General features: G+C 41.7%; 1 protein-coding gene across 3 annotated transcripts in view; it reads right to left on the reverse strand.

Moving 5' to 3' along the window:
• The window catches only part of st6gal2a (ST6 beta-galactosamide alpha-2,6-sialyltranferase 2a), a 48620-nt gene that overhangs the window by 16358 nt on the left and 13505 nt on the right, over positions 1-18757 (reverse strand). The window contains exons 2-5 of one of the 3 annotated variants that reach the window (XM_013276200.3): positions 8726-8812; positions 4797-4853; positions 3676-4716; positions 19-116 (exon numbers count right to left, since the gene is read on the reverse strand). In XM_013276200.3, the coding sequence (XP_013131654.1) occupies positions 19-116; positions 3676-4627 (1050 nt within the window). In that variant the 5' untranslated portion in view covers positions 4628-4716; positions 4797-4853; positions 8726-8812. Of the gene's footprint in view, positions 1-18; positions 117-3675; positions 4717-4796; positions 4854-8725; positions 8816-18757 lie in introns of all 3 variants that reach the window. The other 2 variants (XM_005457819.4, XM_003452949.5) reach the window with 2 other exon arrangements.

Raw genomic sequence — 18757 nt, forward strand, 5'->3', positions numbered from 1 at the left:
GGCCTCACCCTAACTCACCTGCGAGTTGATGATGCGGATAGTGGTTTTGTTTCCCACGTCTCTCTCATAGCCCTCTGTAGGTGCAGCATTGAAACGTAAAACTGCATCATGAGCGTCTGAAAGGGAAACCATGGAGTCTCTCAAAGCAAGGTAACAAACTGGCCTTGAGTTGCATCTGTTATCATGGAAATATACAGAAAATCTCCCTCCATAAAAAAGTCTTCTTCAGAAAGTGTATATAAATTAGACATAGCAACATTTAAAAAAAAACTTAAAAGGTGAAGCCAGGCTTTGAAGATTTACAAACAAATATCAAATATCTCTTCCAATTGTTAACAGCTCATGTTTTCTCTGCAAACTCAGAAATTGTCAAGGTCTTAAAGCAATTACCGTCATCTTTCAGAATTTCTACTTAGTCCTAATCTATTTAGAGGAGAAAATACACACAAACCTCTCAATAACCAAGCACCAAAGTCAGTGACGACACACTGACTACAGGGATGAAAATCACACTTGCACTAATTGTTGACAACAATATCTGACAGGCTCGAGGATGTAACCGGTGGTTGGCTCAGGTAAACAAAGAGCCATGGCTCACATAAGGAGTTTACTGGTTTTTTTGTTCACATGTCCTTCACGGTCCTCAACAACATGAAATCCTCACCTTGATGGATGGCGGCTGTAACAATTACAAATTAATTCCTGCCTGTCTGCTGATCGATCTGTCAGTTTCAGGCATCCTCCTCCTGCATTGAACTAACACCAAAATGGATGATCCCTCAGCTTGTGATCTGATACCCCTTCATCACTGCCACCAGCAGGTTTACAACTCAGAGCAGCTTCACAACAGCAAACAAGGCTCTAATAAAACACAGTAAACATGTCCGTTCTCTATAGAGCTCAAGTAGAACGATGGCTTTAAAGAAGAGTCCTTCAAGCAGAGATCAGCCTCTATCTTGATGGAGACCAAACGTCTATTTAACACCTTCAGAAGAAAAAAAAGGATCAAAAAAGGATTGCTTAGTAAAGGCGTAGCACATAATAATAAAATTAATGAGAGCAGAACTGAGTCTAGCTAAATGGTGTGGCCCAGTTTCTCATAGGGTTCCTTGAAAAGAATTCATTGCTCACTCCTGACTCACTCAGAATTCTAAGAAAAAAAGACTTCCCTAGAAGTTGATTCTGTTCATCTCGACATAGCATTTTCAGTGGGAGTGACTTCTTTCGCAGCTGACTGCAGGTTTCCCCAATCTTTTAAAAAGTCCATTTGCATATTGACTGAAACTAGCCCCACTGAAAGAACAATGGGCTGGGAGGTCAGTTCCTTGATTCTTAATATGCAAGTTCTCATGACTCTCATTTCTCTCTCATAACTCACCTGGATGATAGAGCATGCATCAAGACAGCCCATGCTTAAAGTTCCAAGAAAAATGAGACAGTTTCTAGAGAGCATTGATATTCAAGCATATTTACTTATCTGGCATGGTAAATTTGAAATTCAAATGACATTAGAGTTGTGTCTAAACACTGATAAATAAAACAAGCCTTTGAATTGAGTGTTTTACTGCAGCATGTTTGCATCAAACTGAATAACCCTGCCAAAGACTAATCTTCTCCATACTGTGTTTGGAATGAGGATGCAGTTTGCCGTGTTCACCACATGATGGCAGGCACACATCACCACACTTACTTTGAACCGAGTTCTGACCAACAAACTCTCACAGCATGGCCTCAGTGGTGTATAGAGACTTAGGAACATTACAATCCAAAAGTCAGTCAACCTGCCACTTGTATTCACAAAAATCAGAGCGATGTGGTAGTCATATTCAAGTCCAGACAGGTTAACCGAACGAATGAATGAGTCACTGTTCATACCTGCAAAATACAGGTTCTGGCACAGAGAAGCCTTTCAGGAGGTACAACAGGGTGAGAATGAGTAGACAGAGTGAGATCAATGCCATCTGATTTCCTGCTGAAGCTAAGCCTGAGAATTAATGTAGCAAATTCATGCTGTTTCTTTTAAAGCACCGTGACGCTGTTCAATAAATAATCAGCTTCATCACAACGGTCCCATTTATCAAGACACTACATCACATCAGTTAAACATCCATTAACTGAATACTTAGATGATTACACACTGACCCGGTATCCTGCAGCTGTTTTTACACTGGGTGACCTCAGAGAAATCATCAACAACAGCACTTTCTATAAGAAGGTTTGTGTGTAATCATGCCAACTCAGGAGCCCGTTTAGAACAGCTCTTTTTTTAATGCAAAGCATTCATGACTAAAGTACTGTGTAACAGTGGTAGAATTTATTATTATTATCTTTTTTATACAACCACATGCATATGGGACACACCACTGGCCAGACATCAAAATCAATCATGGGAGAAGATGATACAGAAAGATTTAGATTTAGTGCCTGAAACTGAAAACTCATTCCCATGTCAGTCAAATGTTTCTCGCATACCAAAAGTCAGGTGTAAGGGTGTTCATGCACTAACAATGGGAGGCGCCTTGTATATTTTTCGAATTGTAGGAAATGATGTCACTGCTGATTTCCAAGTAGTGCAAAACAGAGTAGCGCACTAAAGACTGATAACTTGTGGCACTGATGTTTTCACTGATAACCAAACAGTAACCTGCAGAAGTCTGTTTCCATTGCCCGCATGTACGCATTTATCTGTGTGGTGCACTTTCTTGTCTTTTTTGTAAAGTGGGTTCTGTGGCAGATTAAGCCACAAAGCTGAAGACCTTGTCATTAATTCTAGCGCTTGCCCTGAACAGCTGAATTCAGAGAGAAATGCACGGAAGCTATATGTGATGTGAAGAGGCCTGATTGGTTACCAGAGGGGGTTCTGTTTTTTCTGCGGAGCCATCTGTCACTGAATTCACACTCTCCCCACTTACCAGAGAGCTGCCAAAAGTCTCTAAACCAAGAACGCACACATTCAAATGCAAAGATATCTAGCCTACTAGGCACGCACTCAACGCTGCGCACAATCAGCTTGACAAGTTAATCAGCAAAAGCCACACAAAAACCTGAGCAAATGCTAATCTCTGCAAGCACAAAGTGGAAATGTGCTGACCTTCAGACTACAACTCCTGAGTGGGACACTTAGAGAATAAGCAAGTCTTTTATGCAGCAATCAAACAATCTAATAAATCATTTCATGGTAATTTATTAATAGGTACGGGGAACACCTTTTTTTGTCAGCAGTAACATGTCCAACCTGTTATTGTTCCTACTTAATTCCGAGTATTGCTGTTTCTCCATAAAACACTTCAGTGAAATTCTACATCCTGTGACTTGATGCTAGTTTCAGTCAGCTGCACTCACCTGCAGTCAACTGAGACTAAGACTAAGAAGTCACTAAGACTTCTTCACAGACTAATTTCTGTGAAATTTCCCACTGTTGAATAGGATTGAATTCCACTTTAGCCTTTACTGTCAGAGACACACAAAGTCTTCTAACTACAGCACCGGCTCCACTTTGTCTCATAATTTATTATAAAGAATTTCATGGTAATTGTTTAGATTATATAATTATTATACTGCTGCATTTAAGACATTCAGGAAAAAGTATCTGTAATTGCACAAGTTTCAATAGAATACATGTTTGCAGTAGACTTTTTCTGGAAAATGCCAGAAAGTGACTTATTTGGTGCTTACCAATCTCTTTGCCTAATCGTGAGCGAAGGATGGCCCCAGCAGAGGTGACCACAGCACAGGTCTTGAAGCTTCTCTTGTTCTCCTTTTTGTACAGCTGCTCCAGAGAAAGGGATGGCACCAGACGAGCCCAGCCAAGTGAAGAGAAGGGTTGCTCCAACCCGTCTACTGTCCTCAGCCGGGCCTGATTCTTCAATTCACAAAGCAGCTCCTTGGCACTCTGAGCGTGCTTACGATTCCCCTTGTAGGAAACATGGTGTTTGTTGGAGTTGACGTATTCCTTCATGGCACGCTGCAGTCGAAGACTCAGCATGCCCGCGGACACTCGACCCTTCCAGAGCCGCTGCACTAGAGAGACGGACTTGGAGAAATAGAATTCCTCCAGATCAGAGAAGTCACCACCGGCCATACTCTGTGCTCTGTTCTTCCTTCTGTTTCCCAGATTTTCATCTTCATTTTCTTTCTCATCATCTTCCTCCTTGCCACCTTGGTATCGAATGGTGCTGAAGTCGTTCTGATAGTCTGCAGTCTGTGACTGTCGCTCACGACTCTGGACTACAGGGTCTGAGTGAGAACCCACATTCTCTGTACCAAAGGAGGACCAGGCTGCCAGGCTCTGTGGGTCAAGATAGTCCTGGCGACTTGCTTCCTGGCTCATCTCCAGGCTGGTCTCTGGGGTCCCGGACTTGGCGGGAGGCTCCAGCTCTGGCTTATCTCTGGGATACGTTGTAGTTAACGGTAAAGACAGCTTTACCATGGCATGCTGTTGATGGGAGGCCTGTATGGAGGCCAGACGGCGTGTGTCCGGGTGCTGGGAGAGTAAAGCGCCAGCAGAGGTCAGGGGCTCATCCACGCGAGCATCCAGGAAATATGACAGGAGGGCGAGAAAGACAAAAGCCCAGGCCAGCATTCCCACCAGCATCAGCCTCCCCCAGTGCCTCATACTGGACTTCATTACCTCTTTCTCACATGTACGCCAGCTCTGTGGGCCCACCAACAACAAGTCCCACAGCTAGGACTTACCCTACAGGTCAGGTGGAGGGCCTGTAAAAGAAGTACAGTTAAACTCCGATAGGAAGCCCAAAAAATTTTGTACTTTGCAACGGGAGGTTTGAAATGCTTACCTGAACTGACGCTTTTATTTCTTCCTGTCCATGTGTCTGCCAGGATATAACAGGACCCTGCGAAAAAAAGAGGTACTAATTAGTTGAGGCAGCGTGTACATGAATGCATGAGATGATGTGAGCGTGTAACCACGCTGCTCACACAGGAAACCACTGTCTGCACATAAGAACTTGGCCGCTTTCCATTTGTAACTAAAGAGAATTTTTAAAGACTGGCCCCGTTTATTAGCGGTAATCAAACTTCCCTCATGTAAGATTGAACGCTCCAGACGCAACTTTAAAACTAAAGCTGCTGTGTTTAAATGCAACATCAGACAAAGATGAAATACAATTTGGATCATTGGATGAATTCCTCAATTTAATAAACAAAAACAACCCAAGTTTTCCCACGGAAGCTTGTTAATGTGAGGTTTGAAGGAAATTTAATGAAAGCTTCAAGTGAGGCCTTTCAGGTGGAAGCTTTGTTTAAATAGTAGTTTTCAAAATGACTTTAACGACAACCACAATGTTGTGGGGGGTTTTCTGTTGCTGTGTCACAGATCGGCAGTTGAATACGCTGATTTTGTCTTTAAAGTACTTTCCCCAAGACGTACACAGTGATGAAACAAATGGCTAATCAATTAGTAATGCTTTACGTCACTGCTACCTGCTGCTACTGCTAAATGAACATTTAATTGATTCATGAGATGGTCAAAGGAGTTTGCAAAGAAAAGCGTCTGGACTTCTTTGAGTTGCTTGAAGACGTTTCACCTCTCATCCGAGAAGCTTCTTCAGTTCTAAGGTCAAATGGCCGAGAGTCCCAGATTTAAACCCAGTGGGAGTATCCCCCCAAGGAGGGACAAAGGACCCCCTGGTGATCCTCTAATCACATGCGCCAAGGTGTGAAAGCGGGTGTGGGACCTAATCAGCCAGGGTTTCGGGTGAGCCCATTGTGAAACCTGGCCCCACCCTATCATGTGATTTCCTGAGGTCAGATGGCCCAGGATGTGAGTGGGCGTTAAGGCGTCTGGGGAGGGAACTCAAAACTGGATTATAGATGGCAGACAGTTGGTGTCGTAAACCACCGCCTCTGTTCAAAGATGGTCGCTCACAGTGGACATAGATGGCCTCTTTCACTCCTCTTTCAAACCATCTGTCCTCTCTGTCCAATATGTGAACATTGGCATCCTCGAAAGAGTGACCTTTATCCTTAAGATGCAGGTGGACTGCTGAGTCTTGTCCCGTGGAGGTGGCTCTTCTATGTTGTGCCATGCGCTTGTGAAGTGGCTGCTTGGTCTCTCCAATGTAGAGGTCCGGGCATTCCTCACTGCACTGTACAGCATACACCACATTGTTCAGTCTGTGTTTTGGAGTTTTGTCTTTCGGGTGAACCACAAAAGACAAAACCACGAAAGACAAAACTCCAAAACACAGACTGAACAATGTGGTGTATGCTGTACAGTGCAGTGAGGAATGCCCGGACCTCTACATTGGAGAGACCAAGCAGCCACTTCACAAGCGCATGGCACAACATAGAAGAGCCACCTCCACGGGACAAGACTCAGCAGTCCATCTGCATCTTAAGGATAAAGGTCACTCTTTCGAGGATGCCAATGTTCACATATTGGACAGAGAGGACAGATGGTTTGAAAGAGGAGTGAAAGAGGCCATCTATGTCCACTGTGAGCGACCATCTTTGAACAGAGGCGGTGGTTTACGACACCAACTGTCTGCCATCTATAATCCAGTTTTGAGTTCCCTCCCCAGACGCCTTAACGCCCACTCACATCCTGGGCCATCTGACCTCAGGAAATCACATGATAGGGTGGGGCCAGGTTTCACAATGGGCTCACCCGAAACCCTGGCTGATTAGGTCCCACACCCGCTTTCACACCTTGGCGCATGTGATTAGAGGATCACCAGGGGGTCCTTTGTCCCTCCTTGGGGGGATACTCCCACTGGGTTTAAATCTGGGACTCTCGGCCATTTGACCTTAGAACTGAAGAAGCTTCTCGGATGAGAGGTGAAACGTCTTCAAGCAACTCAAAGAAGTCCAGACGCTTTTCTTTGCAAACTCCTTTGACTACGATGACCTGGATGACTGAGAACCTTCACAGACAGATTCATGAGATGATATAACCCATAAGGAGGCATGAGGACATTTTAAAAGTTTATGACTCTGCCTCTAAAGAAGTTTGCATCTGTTTCATATTATGATGGCTTTTACTCTTTATGTTCATTCATAAAAAAATGTGTAGCAACTTACTGAGGCATTTTTTAGAAGTGGAATAGATTAATACTTTCATGTGCACAAGTCTTGAGTGACCCTCAATTCTTTATATTTTCGCTTCAAAGGAGCTACACTTTTGCATTTTGTTCTAAACTGGTCTTGAGCAGGCTTTTTGAAGTTCTTTCAAATTTGTCTTTGTGCATTGGCTATTTTTTCATTCCTTATTAAGTCCAGTTCTTGTACCTGAACACTGATGAAACAATGGTTACCATAATCATTAATTCACCAGTATCCTGCTATTTATTCAAAATGATATTTTAATTTTGATTAATTTTTTTCTTTTTCAAAAAAAAGAAGAATTGGGTTATGGTCTTGTTATTTATGACACACACACATACTTTCAGATCTTAGTGAGGACATCTAATTAACATAATGCTTTCCCTAGCCACTTACCCTAACAATCACAAATGAATACCTAACCCTCAGCCTAAACGTAACCATGACCTCATCATAACCCTGAGACTACAATCACATTTTGAGCCTCAAAAATGCCTTCAAACTCATGGGGTCGGGCAATTTGTCCCCATAGGTGACTGTTGGTCCCCACAAGCATTGCAAATTGTCCGTCCTCACAATGATGTCCTAACATGTATATACACACACACACACCCCTTAAATGAGTCATCAGTACTTGGCTAGCCAGTGGAACACCCACTGTTCTAGCACACCACTCAAAAGCATTCGTTGTTACATTACTGTACAAATCTGACAACAGAGCACCTTTGTTTACTTCACTTTTCTGTACCCCCCCCCCCCCCCCCCAACAACAACAACAAAACAAAGAGACAAAAAAAACCCCCCACAATAAATAACATCGTGATTATAAGCCTGAATTATTTTTACTACAGCTTTGATAATACTCTGGTGTACAAAACGTTGGGCTCACTGATGGATTAAGGCATGAAATATACAGCAATGAAGGTGAATAAATGAAGCATTAAATTGCCTCACATCAGAGAACCACAATCACATGTAATTACGAGTTTTGGTCTCCTAATGTGGAAGCATTTCTCTCTCTAGAGAGAGAAAGAGAGCAAGAGTGGAAGACTGGCAGGAAGGAAAAAAAATGCTCAGAGTATTAAGCCTCTTCTAGTCCTAATTACAGCTTCCTGTCTCTGCAGCTGCTGGGTCCTGCAGAGTACGGCACAACTGATCTCGGGTGCCCCTGTGGCCTTCTGCCCCTTTGCGTTCACGCAGCTTCCAAGCCGTTCGCTCGGGGGCCACACAGGCGGTCAAAGCTCATCTGCTGACCCCAGTCAAGCAGGAGGAAAGCAGCGGGGAGAAACTAGGCTGGAGGGAGCAGGGACAGTATGGGAGAAAGAAAATACACTGTGGAAACACACATCTGATTCCTCTGAGAACACTTAAAGTCACAGTCAGCTGGGATGTTCAGTGTAGGAGTTTTGACATGTCTACCACACTGGAGGTCAAATGTTCATAAATGGAAAATGCGCCATTTAACACCTGAAAACAACAGCTGCAGCATGCCCGACACACAAAAAGCAAAGACAAACAAAGTGCAAAACACAAACCTAGCCAGTGGCAATGTTATCGCCAAGCAAATGTCATCTAAATGCACCACTGAAACCACTGCAGACTGTATGTGTGTGCTCCAGCGCATGTCATGCAAGCATGTGTGTGCATTTGTAGTTTGCCTCACCTGGTAGCAGGATGTGTGCTTCAGTAACTGTGAAACAACACAAGTGTGTGGCACAGATGGAGAGGCGGGGGCGGAGTAGAGAGCTATCTTCTGAGGGATACACAAAGAAACAACAAAACGGGAAACATGTAAGAGAGACGTTGCCAGACAGCAAAGGAAGACGAAATGACTTGGCAGGAGGCTGTGATGGACAAAGGAGGCAAACAGAATATAAAGCGCGGATCTTGTAAAGAATAAGACCAAAATCGAAAGTGGGTGTATGAAAGTGAAGCAACTGAAGCTTGTGCAGCAGGAAAGAGGAGAGCGGTTAACTGCTTTAATGGTCTGGCATGCAAATAACAAAGCAAACATGTTCAGAAACTGGAAAACACCTGCATGTCCGTAAGAGATGCAACACAGTCAAATACGAAAACAACAAACGTCCAAGCAACACAGACAACAGCAGATAAGAGGTCTCCTAGGGGACGCTGAAAAGGGCTTGTCACTGTTGCTACAGTTTGACTTAAGTTAACTGAGTCAGATTGCTGTCAAACAGCCATTAAATGAGCTAAAATATGTTTTTAGTTCTTTAACATTCTGTGGTTTATATATTATTGCAGATATGTGCGATGTTTCTGTGTTTAGCCACGGCCTTTTCCTCAATGTGTTTTTACTGGACATTTGCCCTCAGAACCACATAGTATCAGTTTAAAAATCCTACATTGCTTTGTTCTAACTTATTCTGACCTTAAACTCGAAGTCAAGGTCACTGAGTTTTGAACGTGTGCCAAGATATTTAGTGGACACACCTGCTGTATCAACTTTAAACTCCTACTTTGCCTCATTCTCAAAACTTGCGTGTCCACACCACCCTATAGGTAGCTGTCATCACGCACCCGTGAGACAGATGCCATGGATCAACTGCAATGTAAACAGAGTGAGATATGACTGTCTTGTATTGAGTAAAGCTTTAGAATAACATTTTTAAAAAAACAGGAGAGGGACCATCTAACTCGTTATCGGTGATGGTATCGGGGTGCATTAGCACCTATGGGATTGGCATCTTGCACAGCTGGAAAAGCACCACCATTGGTGAAAGATATACATGGGCTTTAGAGCAACACATGCACCTATCCAGACAATGATAAACGGCATACTGCATCTATCAAAGGAGCATGGCGTCACAGAAGACGAGTCTGGTGGCTGAAGCCTCCTTGAAAACATCTGGAGCATCATGAAATGAAAAGCACAAAAAGACGTAGGACTGTTGAGCAGCCAGAATCTCATATCAGGAATGGGACACCAAAAACCGGTCTCCTTATTTCCCAGATATTTACAGACTCTTATTTAAAGAAGAGGGGATGCCACACAGAGGTAAGCATGACCCTGCCCCGACTTTTTTAAAATGTGTTGCTGCCATCACTCTCAAAATGACCTTTTTTCCCCCCCATCTTAAAATGTTATGTTTTCTTGCTTTAAATATTTTATATGTGTGCTTTGCTCTACTGTGAATACAATATGAGTTTACGACATCTGCAAATCATCACATCCTATTTTCGGTTTCAGTGTTATACACAGCTTCTCAGTTAAAGATATCGCCCGTAGTTATAAACAGTTCTAAATGCAATAAGATAAAAATGAATCAACCACTTCTTAGTTTTATTTTTTTACTTTATTTTGTTCTACCCATGTACCCCCCTGAGATTTTCTGAAGCACCGCTGGATGAAAGATGAGCTCAAAAGCTGATGCGTTCAGCTTTTGCAGGTAAGGGAGTAAAAAAGTATTTTTGCAGCTTGTCTGCCGGTCCTCTGCCAGGCGTTCTTGTTTAAATTTTCTGGAAGGAGTGATTGATTGTCCTCAAGCAGTCAGAGAAAGCCCTTGTGTTGTTTTCTTCTTAGTTTACAAAACTGTTTATATATATATCTTCCATTAGCTTGAACTTCAGCTACTTATCAGATCAAGACGTGCAACAGGGTGTGTAAATGCAGTACACTATGGCATAAATAATGGTTTGACAAGTAACTCCCATCACATAACTGCAGTCAAACTGGCCTGTTGACTTGATAGTTAATAAAATATTATAATGAAATGTTATTTAACTGTGTAGGAGAGTTTGAGTGAGAAACAATGCCCGAACCAGCACAAGTAAGTGCCATATTCATGTGAAACATTCACATTTGAGACATCTAACAACGGGATATTAAATGCATATGTCAACATTTGGTATCAAGTCCCAACACTTCCACAGCAACCAAGAGTAAACACTCCATCTTCTCTTACTCATAACCTCCAACTATTCACAAAAATCACCACTGAATTCAGTTTATTACCAGTGTAATATTTTTCTCTTATGTTCTTAATATTCTGTTTAACATTTTAAAATCAAAATAATATGATGAAAGTAAGTCACTGTCTGTACCCACCTCGGCTCTATAATCTTAGTATCGTTCTTTTAAGTGTCGTTTTCGTTGCTATCCAAACTCACATTCTTGTACATCTGAGCATCCTGGTATGGGGGACACATGAGCACCAGGACCTGGATTTTATTCTGACATTTTATGTGGCACTTTCTGAATATTCTGTATTCCACGAGAGTCTTGTTTATTTTGCATGGCAGGTGAGGCTTTACTTTCCAAAAAGGTCACTTTTTCTGAACCTGCTTTCCTGAATGCTATACCCGCTTTGGCACCCAGCATCCACGTCAATCTTTCAAGTCTTCTTGACAGAGAATATCAAAAAAATATATAGCATTTTTATTAAATGGTAAATGGTAAATGGCCTGTATTTATATAGCGCTTTAAAAAAAAAGCGCTATATAAATGATTAAAAAAAAAAAAGTTTTACTACTCTGCACTCAGTGATTCAACAAACAATATAAAAACTGCAAACTGAATTTTATATGATCTATGATAAGGAAAAGAAGATAGTGACTGACATTTAGCAGGGGGTCCAGATAGTTACCTTTGGTACCTCTACTCTCTGGAAAAACTCAACCTGATCTTTTTGCTTATGCTATGATTCCATGTTTTGCTTTTTGATGCAAATTACCATAAAATAATGACATCAGCACAAGAAGGTTGTTTTTTTTAGTATTCACTTATGTTGTGACAGTGTTAGGTTAGGTTTGTCACGATCTGAGGGGACAGACCGTGCGGTGGTGTGTGTGGTGGACCCAGGTGCGAACACAAGTGAGCAGACCGGAGCAAACTTAAACTGAAAGCGAGCCTTTATTGTGGCTGATGACAGGTCTCACAACAAAGCAGAAACAGCGTGACTAAACTGAACCTAAACTAAACTGGGAAACAGATACTGATAAACTAAGGAGACTCAGAAAACCATGGCGATGATTGTACAGACTGGCTGCGAGAACATGGAGGGTGGGAACACAGACGACGCGACACTGAACACAGCAAGACCGAGGGCTAAATACACACATGAGGGGATCAGGGGAAGTGGAGACACATGAGAACACAGCTGACTAGAATGAAACATAATGACAATACAGGGGAGAGTAACACTAACTACAATGAACAAAGAACACCAGACTCTTCCAAAATAAAACAGGAAACACGCAGACATAGACATGGAAATGAAACATGGCATGAACTTAACATAACTGCATAGACATGAAACATGACACGTAGACGCAGAACCAGGGAGACTGAGTACAGGGGAAGATGGCAGAAATAACTACAAGAACTTGACAACATAAGACACACAGACATAACACACATGAAGGGCAAGAGAGACTAAACACAAGGGTAATATAATTACAAATGAGCTGGAATAACTTAATGAACCCAAACAAACAATAAACATCCAAATAAACTAAAACTCAAAACACTGGGTCGCATGACCCAGGACCATGACACCGTTGGGCATTTAACGTTAATATCAGCAGTCGTCGGTATATTATGTAAAAGGTTAACGTTTTCTTTATACTACACGTTATTATATAAAGTTTATGACATACTCTATGACACTGAAAAGCAGCAAAGTGCACAAAACAGTGGCAGTATTCTACCTTTAAGAAGTCCCCCCCAAAAGTAGCTGAATTGTTGAACTGTGAGAAAATTAGTGTTCAAGAAGGTACTTATATGACTAAAGTTGTAAACTCACAGTGGTTCAGACAAAGTGTTATAGGTGTAATTGTTCCTGAAGAGACTGAAAATTGCTTATAGTGTTATTAAAGCTGCACGCACCCATGGTTAAGTTTTACAATTATTGAAGAAGTGAGGTGTTTTTTTTTAATTCACACTGATTGCTTTAAAAAAAGCAAACGATGACTATGCTACAACTGCGTTATCAGCATAATGCAGCACTGTTTAGCCACCTGACGTCTCCCTTGACAAAGAGTTCCTGGTTTGTGGTCTCATGCATGTAGGTGGAAACACTGATAGAGGCACTGGGCTGTTTTCCATATACCCATCTTTTATCTTCACTTAGTTAAAAAACAAAGTCAGATGACGTTTCAAACAGCGGGGCCGACGTTATTTCCTCCTTCTGCATGAATTGCATTTAAACCTGCTGACATCAATATGACGTACTTGCTCTGGGACTCTACAGCAGTTGAAATGCCTGTATATGGTCCGATGATGGTGTTGATTTGAGTAGCTCTTCGCCAAAGTGGATAAGATTATGGAAATTCTGCCAACTGGAGGCTATGGTTGCATGTATACCTCCAGCAAGCCAGCAGCACATTGCTCACGCATGCACCATATTTTTTCCAAGGCAGGGGCAAAGCATGAACAACAGTAGCAGACATGTCCAGTTGTTATACATATTATTAAAACTGTCACCCGGGTGGCTAATGACAGCTTTGCAAAGCTCTGCATAGCACCAACACTGAACCACAGTCGAGCCATAAAACTGCAATGTGACTCCACAAGAGAGGAAAGAAAGAGTACAATATAGAGAATATATTTATAGTTACATTTCTTTTCCATTTCTTTTACATAACCACATTCCTTGAGCATGCCTTGCAGCTCCCTGCTGTAATATTCTCACCACGCTGAACTCCAGCCAGTATCTGGCTGCCAGGTAAGTAGAGCCCTCGGGGGGATCCAGCTGCACACCATCTCAGAGAATCCACTTTACTGCACCCTGCTGAGGAACTGGTGAGGGGCAGCCACGATACGAATACTTTTATCATGGACGCCTTGAAAAATTTCTCATGCAAGTTAATATAAGTCTCTGAAGAGGTTCTGGCTTTGGCTTAAAAAGCAAGAGCCACATAGCATTTACCGAAAATAAAAATGGAAATGCTGAAGATGGATCATAGGAACATGTTTGCGTGGCTTGCTGTATTTTAGAAGAGTTATTCAGTGAGTGGGCAGACAAAGATTAATAAGCGATGTTTAACACATCATCAGAAAACAAAAGAGAAGCAATAAAAGAGTCCTATAAAAGAGCCGGTTGAACCGAAACACACAGTAATTATTGCAGGCTTGCTCTGAAGCAGGGCTTCCTTTCGGTCTCCATTTTCCGCACTGCATTACAATAGACGGCTGCACATTTTCTGAACTACTACACGAACCAAAGGACTTGTTCCTCATAAAATATTGAGCACTCAAAAGCGGAGTTCTTCTCCATGTGAAAGAGTTTTAAAAAAATAAATAACGCTGAATTCCTTTAATATTCGCCTTGCAATAGTTCAAACTGCCTCTAGTAGCTGTAAACTAATACATCACCGTGAGGTAAAAAGCAAAAAACAAAAAGGAAAAGGCAACAAGATGAGGTTCACTAAGAATTTGTGGACCAACAAATCGAAGACTGAACCGTGTGGTCAGCCATTGTAGATACTCGAATTCATTTATGAACAGGTTAGAATTTTCCAGTCCAAGTCTCCCAGGATTATGGGAAGAGAGCATACTGTAGTATAAATGCAAATGCAGTATGTGCTCCACATAGTGTGGGAAATAGATTTTCCAGTGATGTATTACATGAGGGAGACTGTTAGAAATAGGCTGAAGCAGGAGGGGCTGCTGGATGGGTGTATGCACCCTCACTGCTGGGACCCAGAGTTATTTATGAACTTGAACTTAAAGAGTGTATTTTGGGTTTTTTGGAGAGGTTTTCACACCCAAATTGTATTTTGATCTCAAGCATGCTTTGGATTTATGCTCCATCCAAATTTTTTTTTAGCTGGTCCCAAGGCTGCTCACCCCACATCTGATGCCAACACCAACCATAATCTGTGACTTTTAAAATAGATCTGACATTCACACCCACTTGACCATGTGAATGGCCGGCCCTACGCAGGTGAGTGAGCAGAGAGGTATTGTACTCCTCTCCTGTGGACCTTTTCACATACACAAGCCTGTGTAAGATGATGGGAGGCATTCCAATCCGAGTGTGGCCAATGGGGATGGCTATGAACGCATTTGATGTCTGACTTGGTTGGACAGCATATGTGAAGAGCTAGTTCAGAGAAACTACGCACTGGCCCCTAACACTGAAGTGCCTGTCAGCGTGCCTGGGAGCTTCCAAGTCTGCCCCATATACACATTTTCCAGAGTTCAAAAACTGTGCATTTGGAACTGCCATTTATTATAAATAAATAGCGTTTATTCATAATAAATGGCAGCGTGTCTTATCCCAGTAATTTGTGTCCATTGGGATGTAACCAAATGTCTTTCTGGAGGCAGATGAGAGCTGCACGAAGTGGTGTGCAAGAATGGAGGGCATTTTAATCTGCCTCCAGCTTAGACCATTCTAACGGGTACAAACATCTTTAGACACATCCAGCTGATATGAAGCTCAACCACAATGAAGCCTTAATAGCTCCGTAATGTGCAGCAGCTTGAGGCAAAACAGAAAGCGGTGAAGACACTGCTGCTGCCCCAGACCCCGTTTGGGAAGTCAGGTTTAAATTAGTGCAGCAAACTCTCCAACTCGTTACTTCCCACAGCATCTGAATCAGCTTTCTTTCACTCACTTTCACTTCTTCAATCATACACAGTGGAGCAAATCAGGTTCCAGGAGTTTATGTTTTTACAAATAAATGGTAAATGGTTCTTATATAGCGCTTTTCTACTCTGAGCACTCAAAGCGCTTTATACAACTAATTCATTCATCCAATCACACCCATTCACACAAGCACGTTTTCTAAGTTGTTAAGTGCTTACTATCTATCATTCATTCACATTCACACTCCGATGGATGCATCGGAGAGCAACATGGGGTTAGTATCTTGCCCAAGGATATTTGGCATGCAGACTAGAGGAGCCTGGGATCGAACCACGAACCTTCTGTAACCCATATCAACTACACCCTGTCACATGACCCACGTCAGCTGATTTGAGGTCCCTCTCCTGATTTGCTCCTTCCACGTCGCGGCAACTATGAAAACCGGCTGTGGAGGGACACTTCCGGGTTCGACTCCTGCTGTGGCTGTAAGCTTATGGCGTTTAGAACGGCGTTGGAAAACAAAGCGTTTTCTCCCCTCAGTTCATCTATAAACTCATTTCACCTCAGCGGTAAGTGTCCTTAACATCTACAAAAAACAACCTGTTAGTTGTCAGTAATGAGTCGATCATTTCCGCGATTAAAAAAACGATTTTGTTCGGCGGCGTTCCCACCGCGAGCAGAACTCCGGTTCAAAAACCGCTGTGTTTGAACACTTTTATTTACTTAAGCACTTTAATGGGCTTACTTTGAAACAAAGTGCAATTGAATGATTATTGTTATGTGTTGCCTTGAATTCGGCTATGCTGTCTGTTAGACAGTTGTTTTTCTTTATTGTTGTTTTGCATTTGTTTGTAGCGAACGCTACTGGAATGTATAGATTAAGCTACGTAGCCAAGATGATTATTAATTTAACTGTTGTACATTTGTTGATGATGATGATGATGATGATTCATGATTCGCATTGTTGCATAGACTTGCAGAAAAATTTATTTGTTTACCGGTAAACTGAATCGAACTTGATGTGCTAATGGACATTTTTCTGACCTACAGGTCAGGTTTTTTTTTCCCCCCTTTGAATTGATCTTCTTCATATTGAAGTGGCGAGCCGGTAGGACCATTCTTTGGTTTTTTTTTTTTCCCTCTTTCCCCCCACTTTGCCGTCTTTGGATTACGGACATATTTCCCCATTGTATGAAGCTGGACCCTAAGGAGGAATACCTTAAAAGTGAACTTTAAAAAGAAAAGGACCAAAAAGGACTCTTAACAAAAGGACTCTTGCACAGAAAATCACAGCAATTGATTTATTATTTAATTGTGGGCATTTATTTATGTTGTGTGTTGTATTAATTATTTTGCTCCATTTCCCCTTTCCCCCATTTATTCAATATATTTCTGGTGCAAGATATTGCAGTCTTTGGTCTCGTCATTCACACCATCTAGGCTCCATAAAGAACTATTTCTTCTGCGCGTCAGTCAGTAAACTCATCCATTGCAATAAAACTAGCCCTTAAATAACTTTGCGTTACACTTCCAGTTAGTAGCTGACCTGCTCTACCACCTGAGCTACAGCCACCCCAATACTGAAATCACAGTTAGACATTAGTTAATTTTTTTTTTTTGGTAACATGACTGCAATCGCTGTTTACATATAATTGATCTGCATAAAGCTTTAGACACACAGCACATCAACGATCAATCATTTGTCACGTTGCAGTCAGTCACACTGAGGGAAAAATGGCTGTGACAGTTGAGAGGCTGAAGATGAAGCAAGTAATACCAATGATGATTAGCCTGAGATGACTTAATGTTTAAACTACGTTTTTAAAAGCTGGTTGGAGACAGTATGACCTTTTCAAATATGTTGACACATATACAATTAAATGACGCCTAACTATATTTACAGTTGGGGTTTGGCAATAAAAATACAAAGGCAGATATATGAGACATGGTCACGTAAAGTCAATAAAATTAACAGGCAGACGACAAGAAAGCACAGCGTCGAACCAGTATCATGGTGAGTTACAGTCACGTCAGATTAGGTAAACGCACACAGCATAGGAGCAGCAGCTCATAGATTTCGGTATAGAACGGATACAAAATAAATACAGGGCCTGTACTGCCGATACAATATACCGATACTTTTACCATATAAAGCTTATATACAGGAGAGCATCATGATTTATGAGATAAATCATCATCAATATGCAAATTTTGAAAACATTTTAATGACCAATAAACACCATCAAACACACATTTCAGCTTTTCCATTTTGAAACTGGGTTTTTTGGAGACCTGGAGTGTAAATTGCCCGTCTCTAAAGCTCTTTGGGTCAACTTCTGTTGTTTAAATGTGCTATAGGCTATAAATAAAACATGACAGTCAAACACAAAAACATTCAGACATTTGTCACAGTGCATGTTACAGGAAAAAAAATTAATAAAATTTATTTAACACAATTCAGTGGGTTACACACAGAAGCAGTGTCGATAGAGTAGGTAACCCAGTGTTTTGTGTATTATTATTATTATTATTATTATTCTATGAGTTCTGTTTTTGTATTCTAGTTTTGAGGTTTTGTTGTGTGCCCAGTCTGCTTCCTGTTTTACTTTGAAGGTCAACGTATTCTGTTTTGCTTCCTCCTAATCTCGTCTTTGTCATTAGTGTCAGCCGTGTTTCCCATGTGTTTGCTCTCTGCCCTGTTCCCCACCTGTATTTAGTGTCTGTGTGTGTTCCAGTTCGTTGTCGCGTCGTCCCTCATTCTGACCTGTGTTCTGTTTTCATGCACTGTTTCTAGCTGTCCCAGTTGGGGCTGCCACGATTAGTCAACTAGTCACGATTACGTTGACTATCAAAATCGTCAACAACTAATTTAATAGTCGATGCGTCGCTTGAGGATCCTGAAAGACGCAGCAATAAGTAGGATTTAAGAGTGTAATAACAGACTGAAACAGAAGATGGCAGCATTTCATCCACAAGGATGCCAGCTATCGTTAAACGCCGAAGAAGAAGAATTAGTCCCCGGTATCATAGATTTCCCAACCTATCCCAGAAATTACAGCGTGGCTCAGCCAATTCCAGTTTCCAACAATAGCGGCAGCTACTTAGTTTTAATATTACTCTTTCTGGGTCACATAATAAACTTT

The sequence above is a fragment of the Oreochromis niloticus genome, linkage group LG16, assembly GCF_001858045.2.
Source record: "Oreochromis niloticus isolate F11D_XX linkage group LG16, O_niloticus_UMD_NMBU, whole genome shotgun sequence".
NCBI lineage: Eukaryota > Metazoa > Chordata > Actinopteri > Cichliformes > Cichlidae > Oreochromis > Oreochromis niloticus.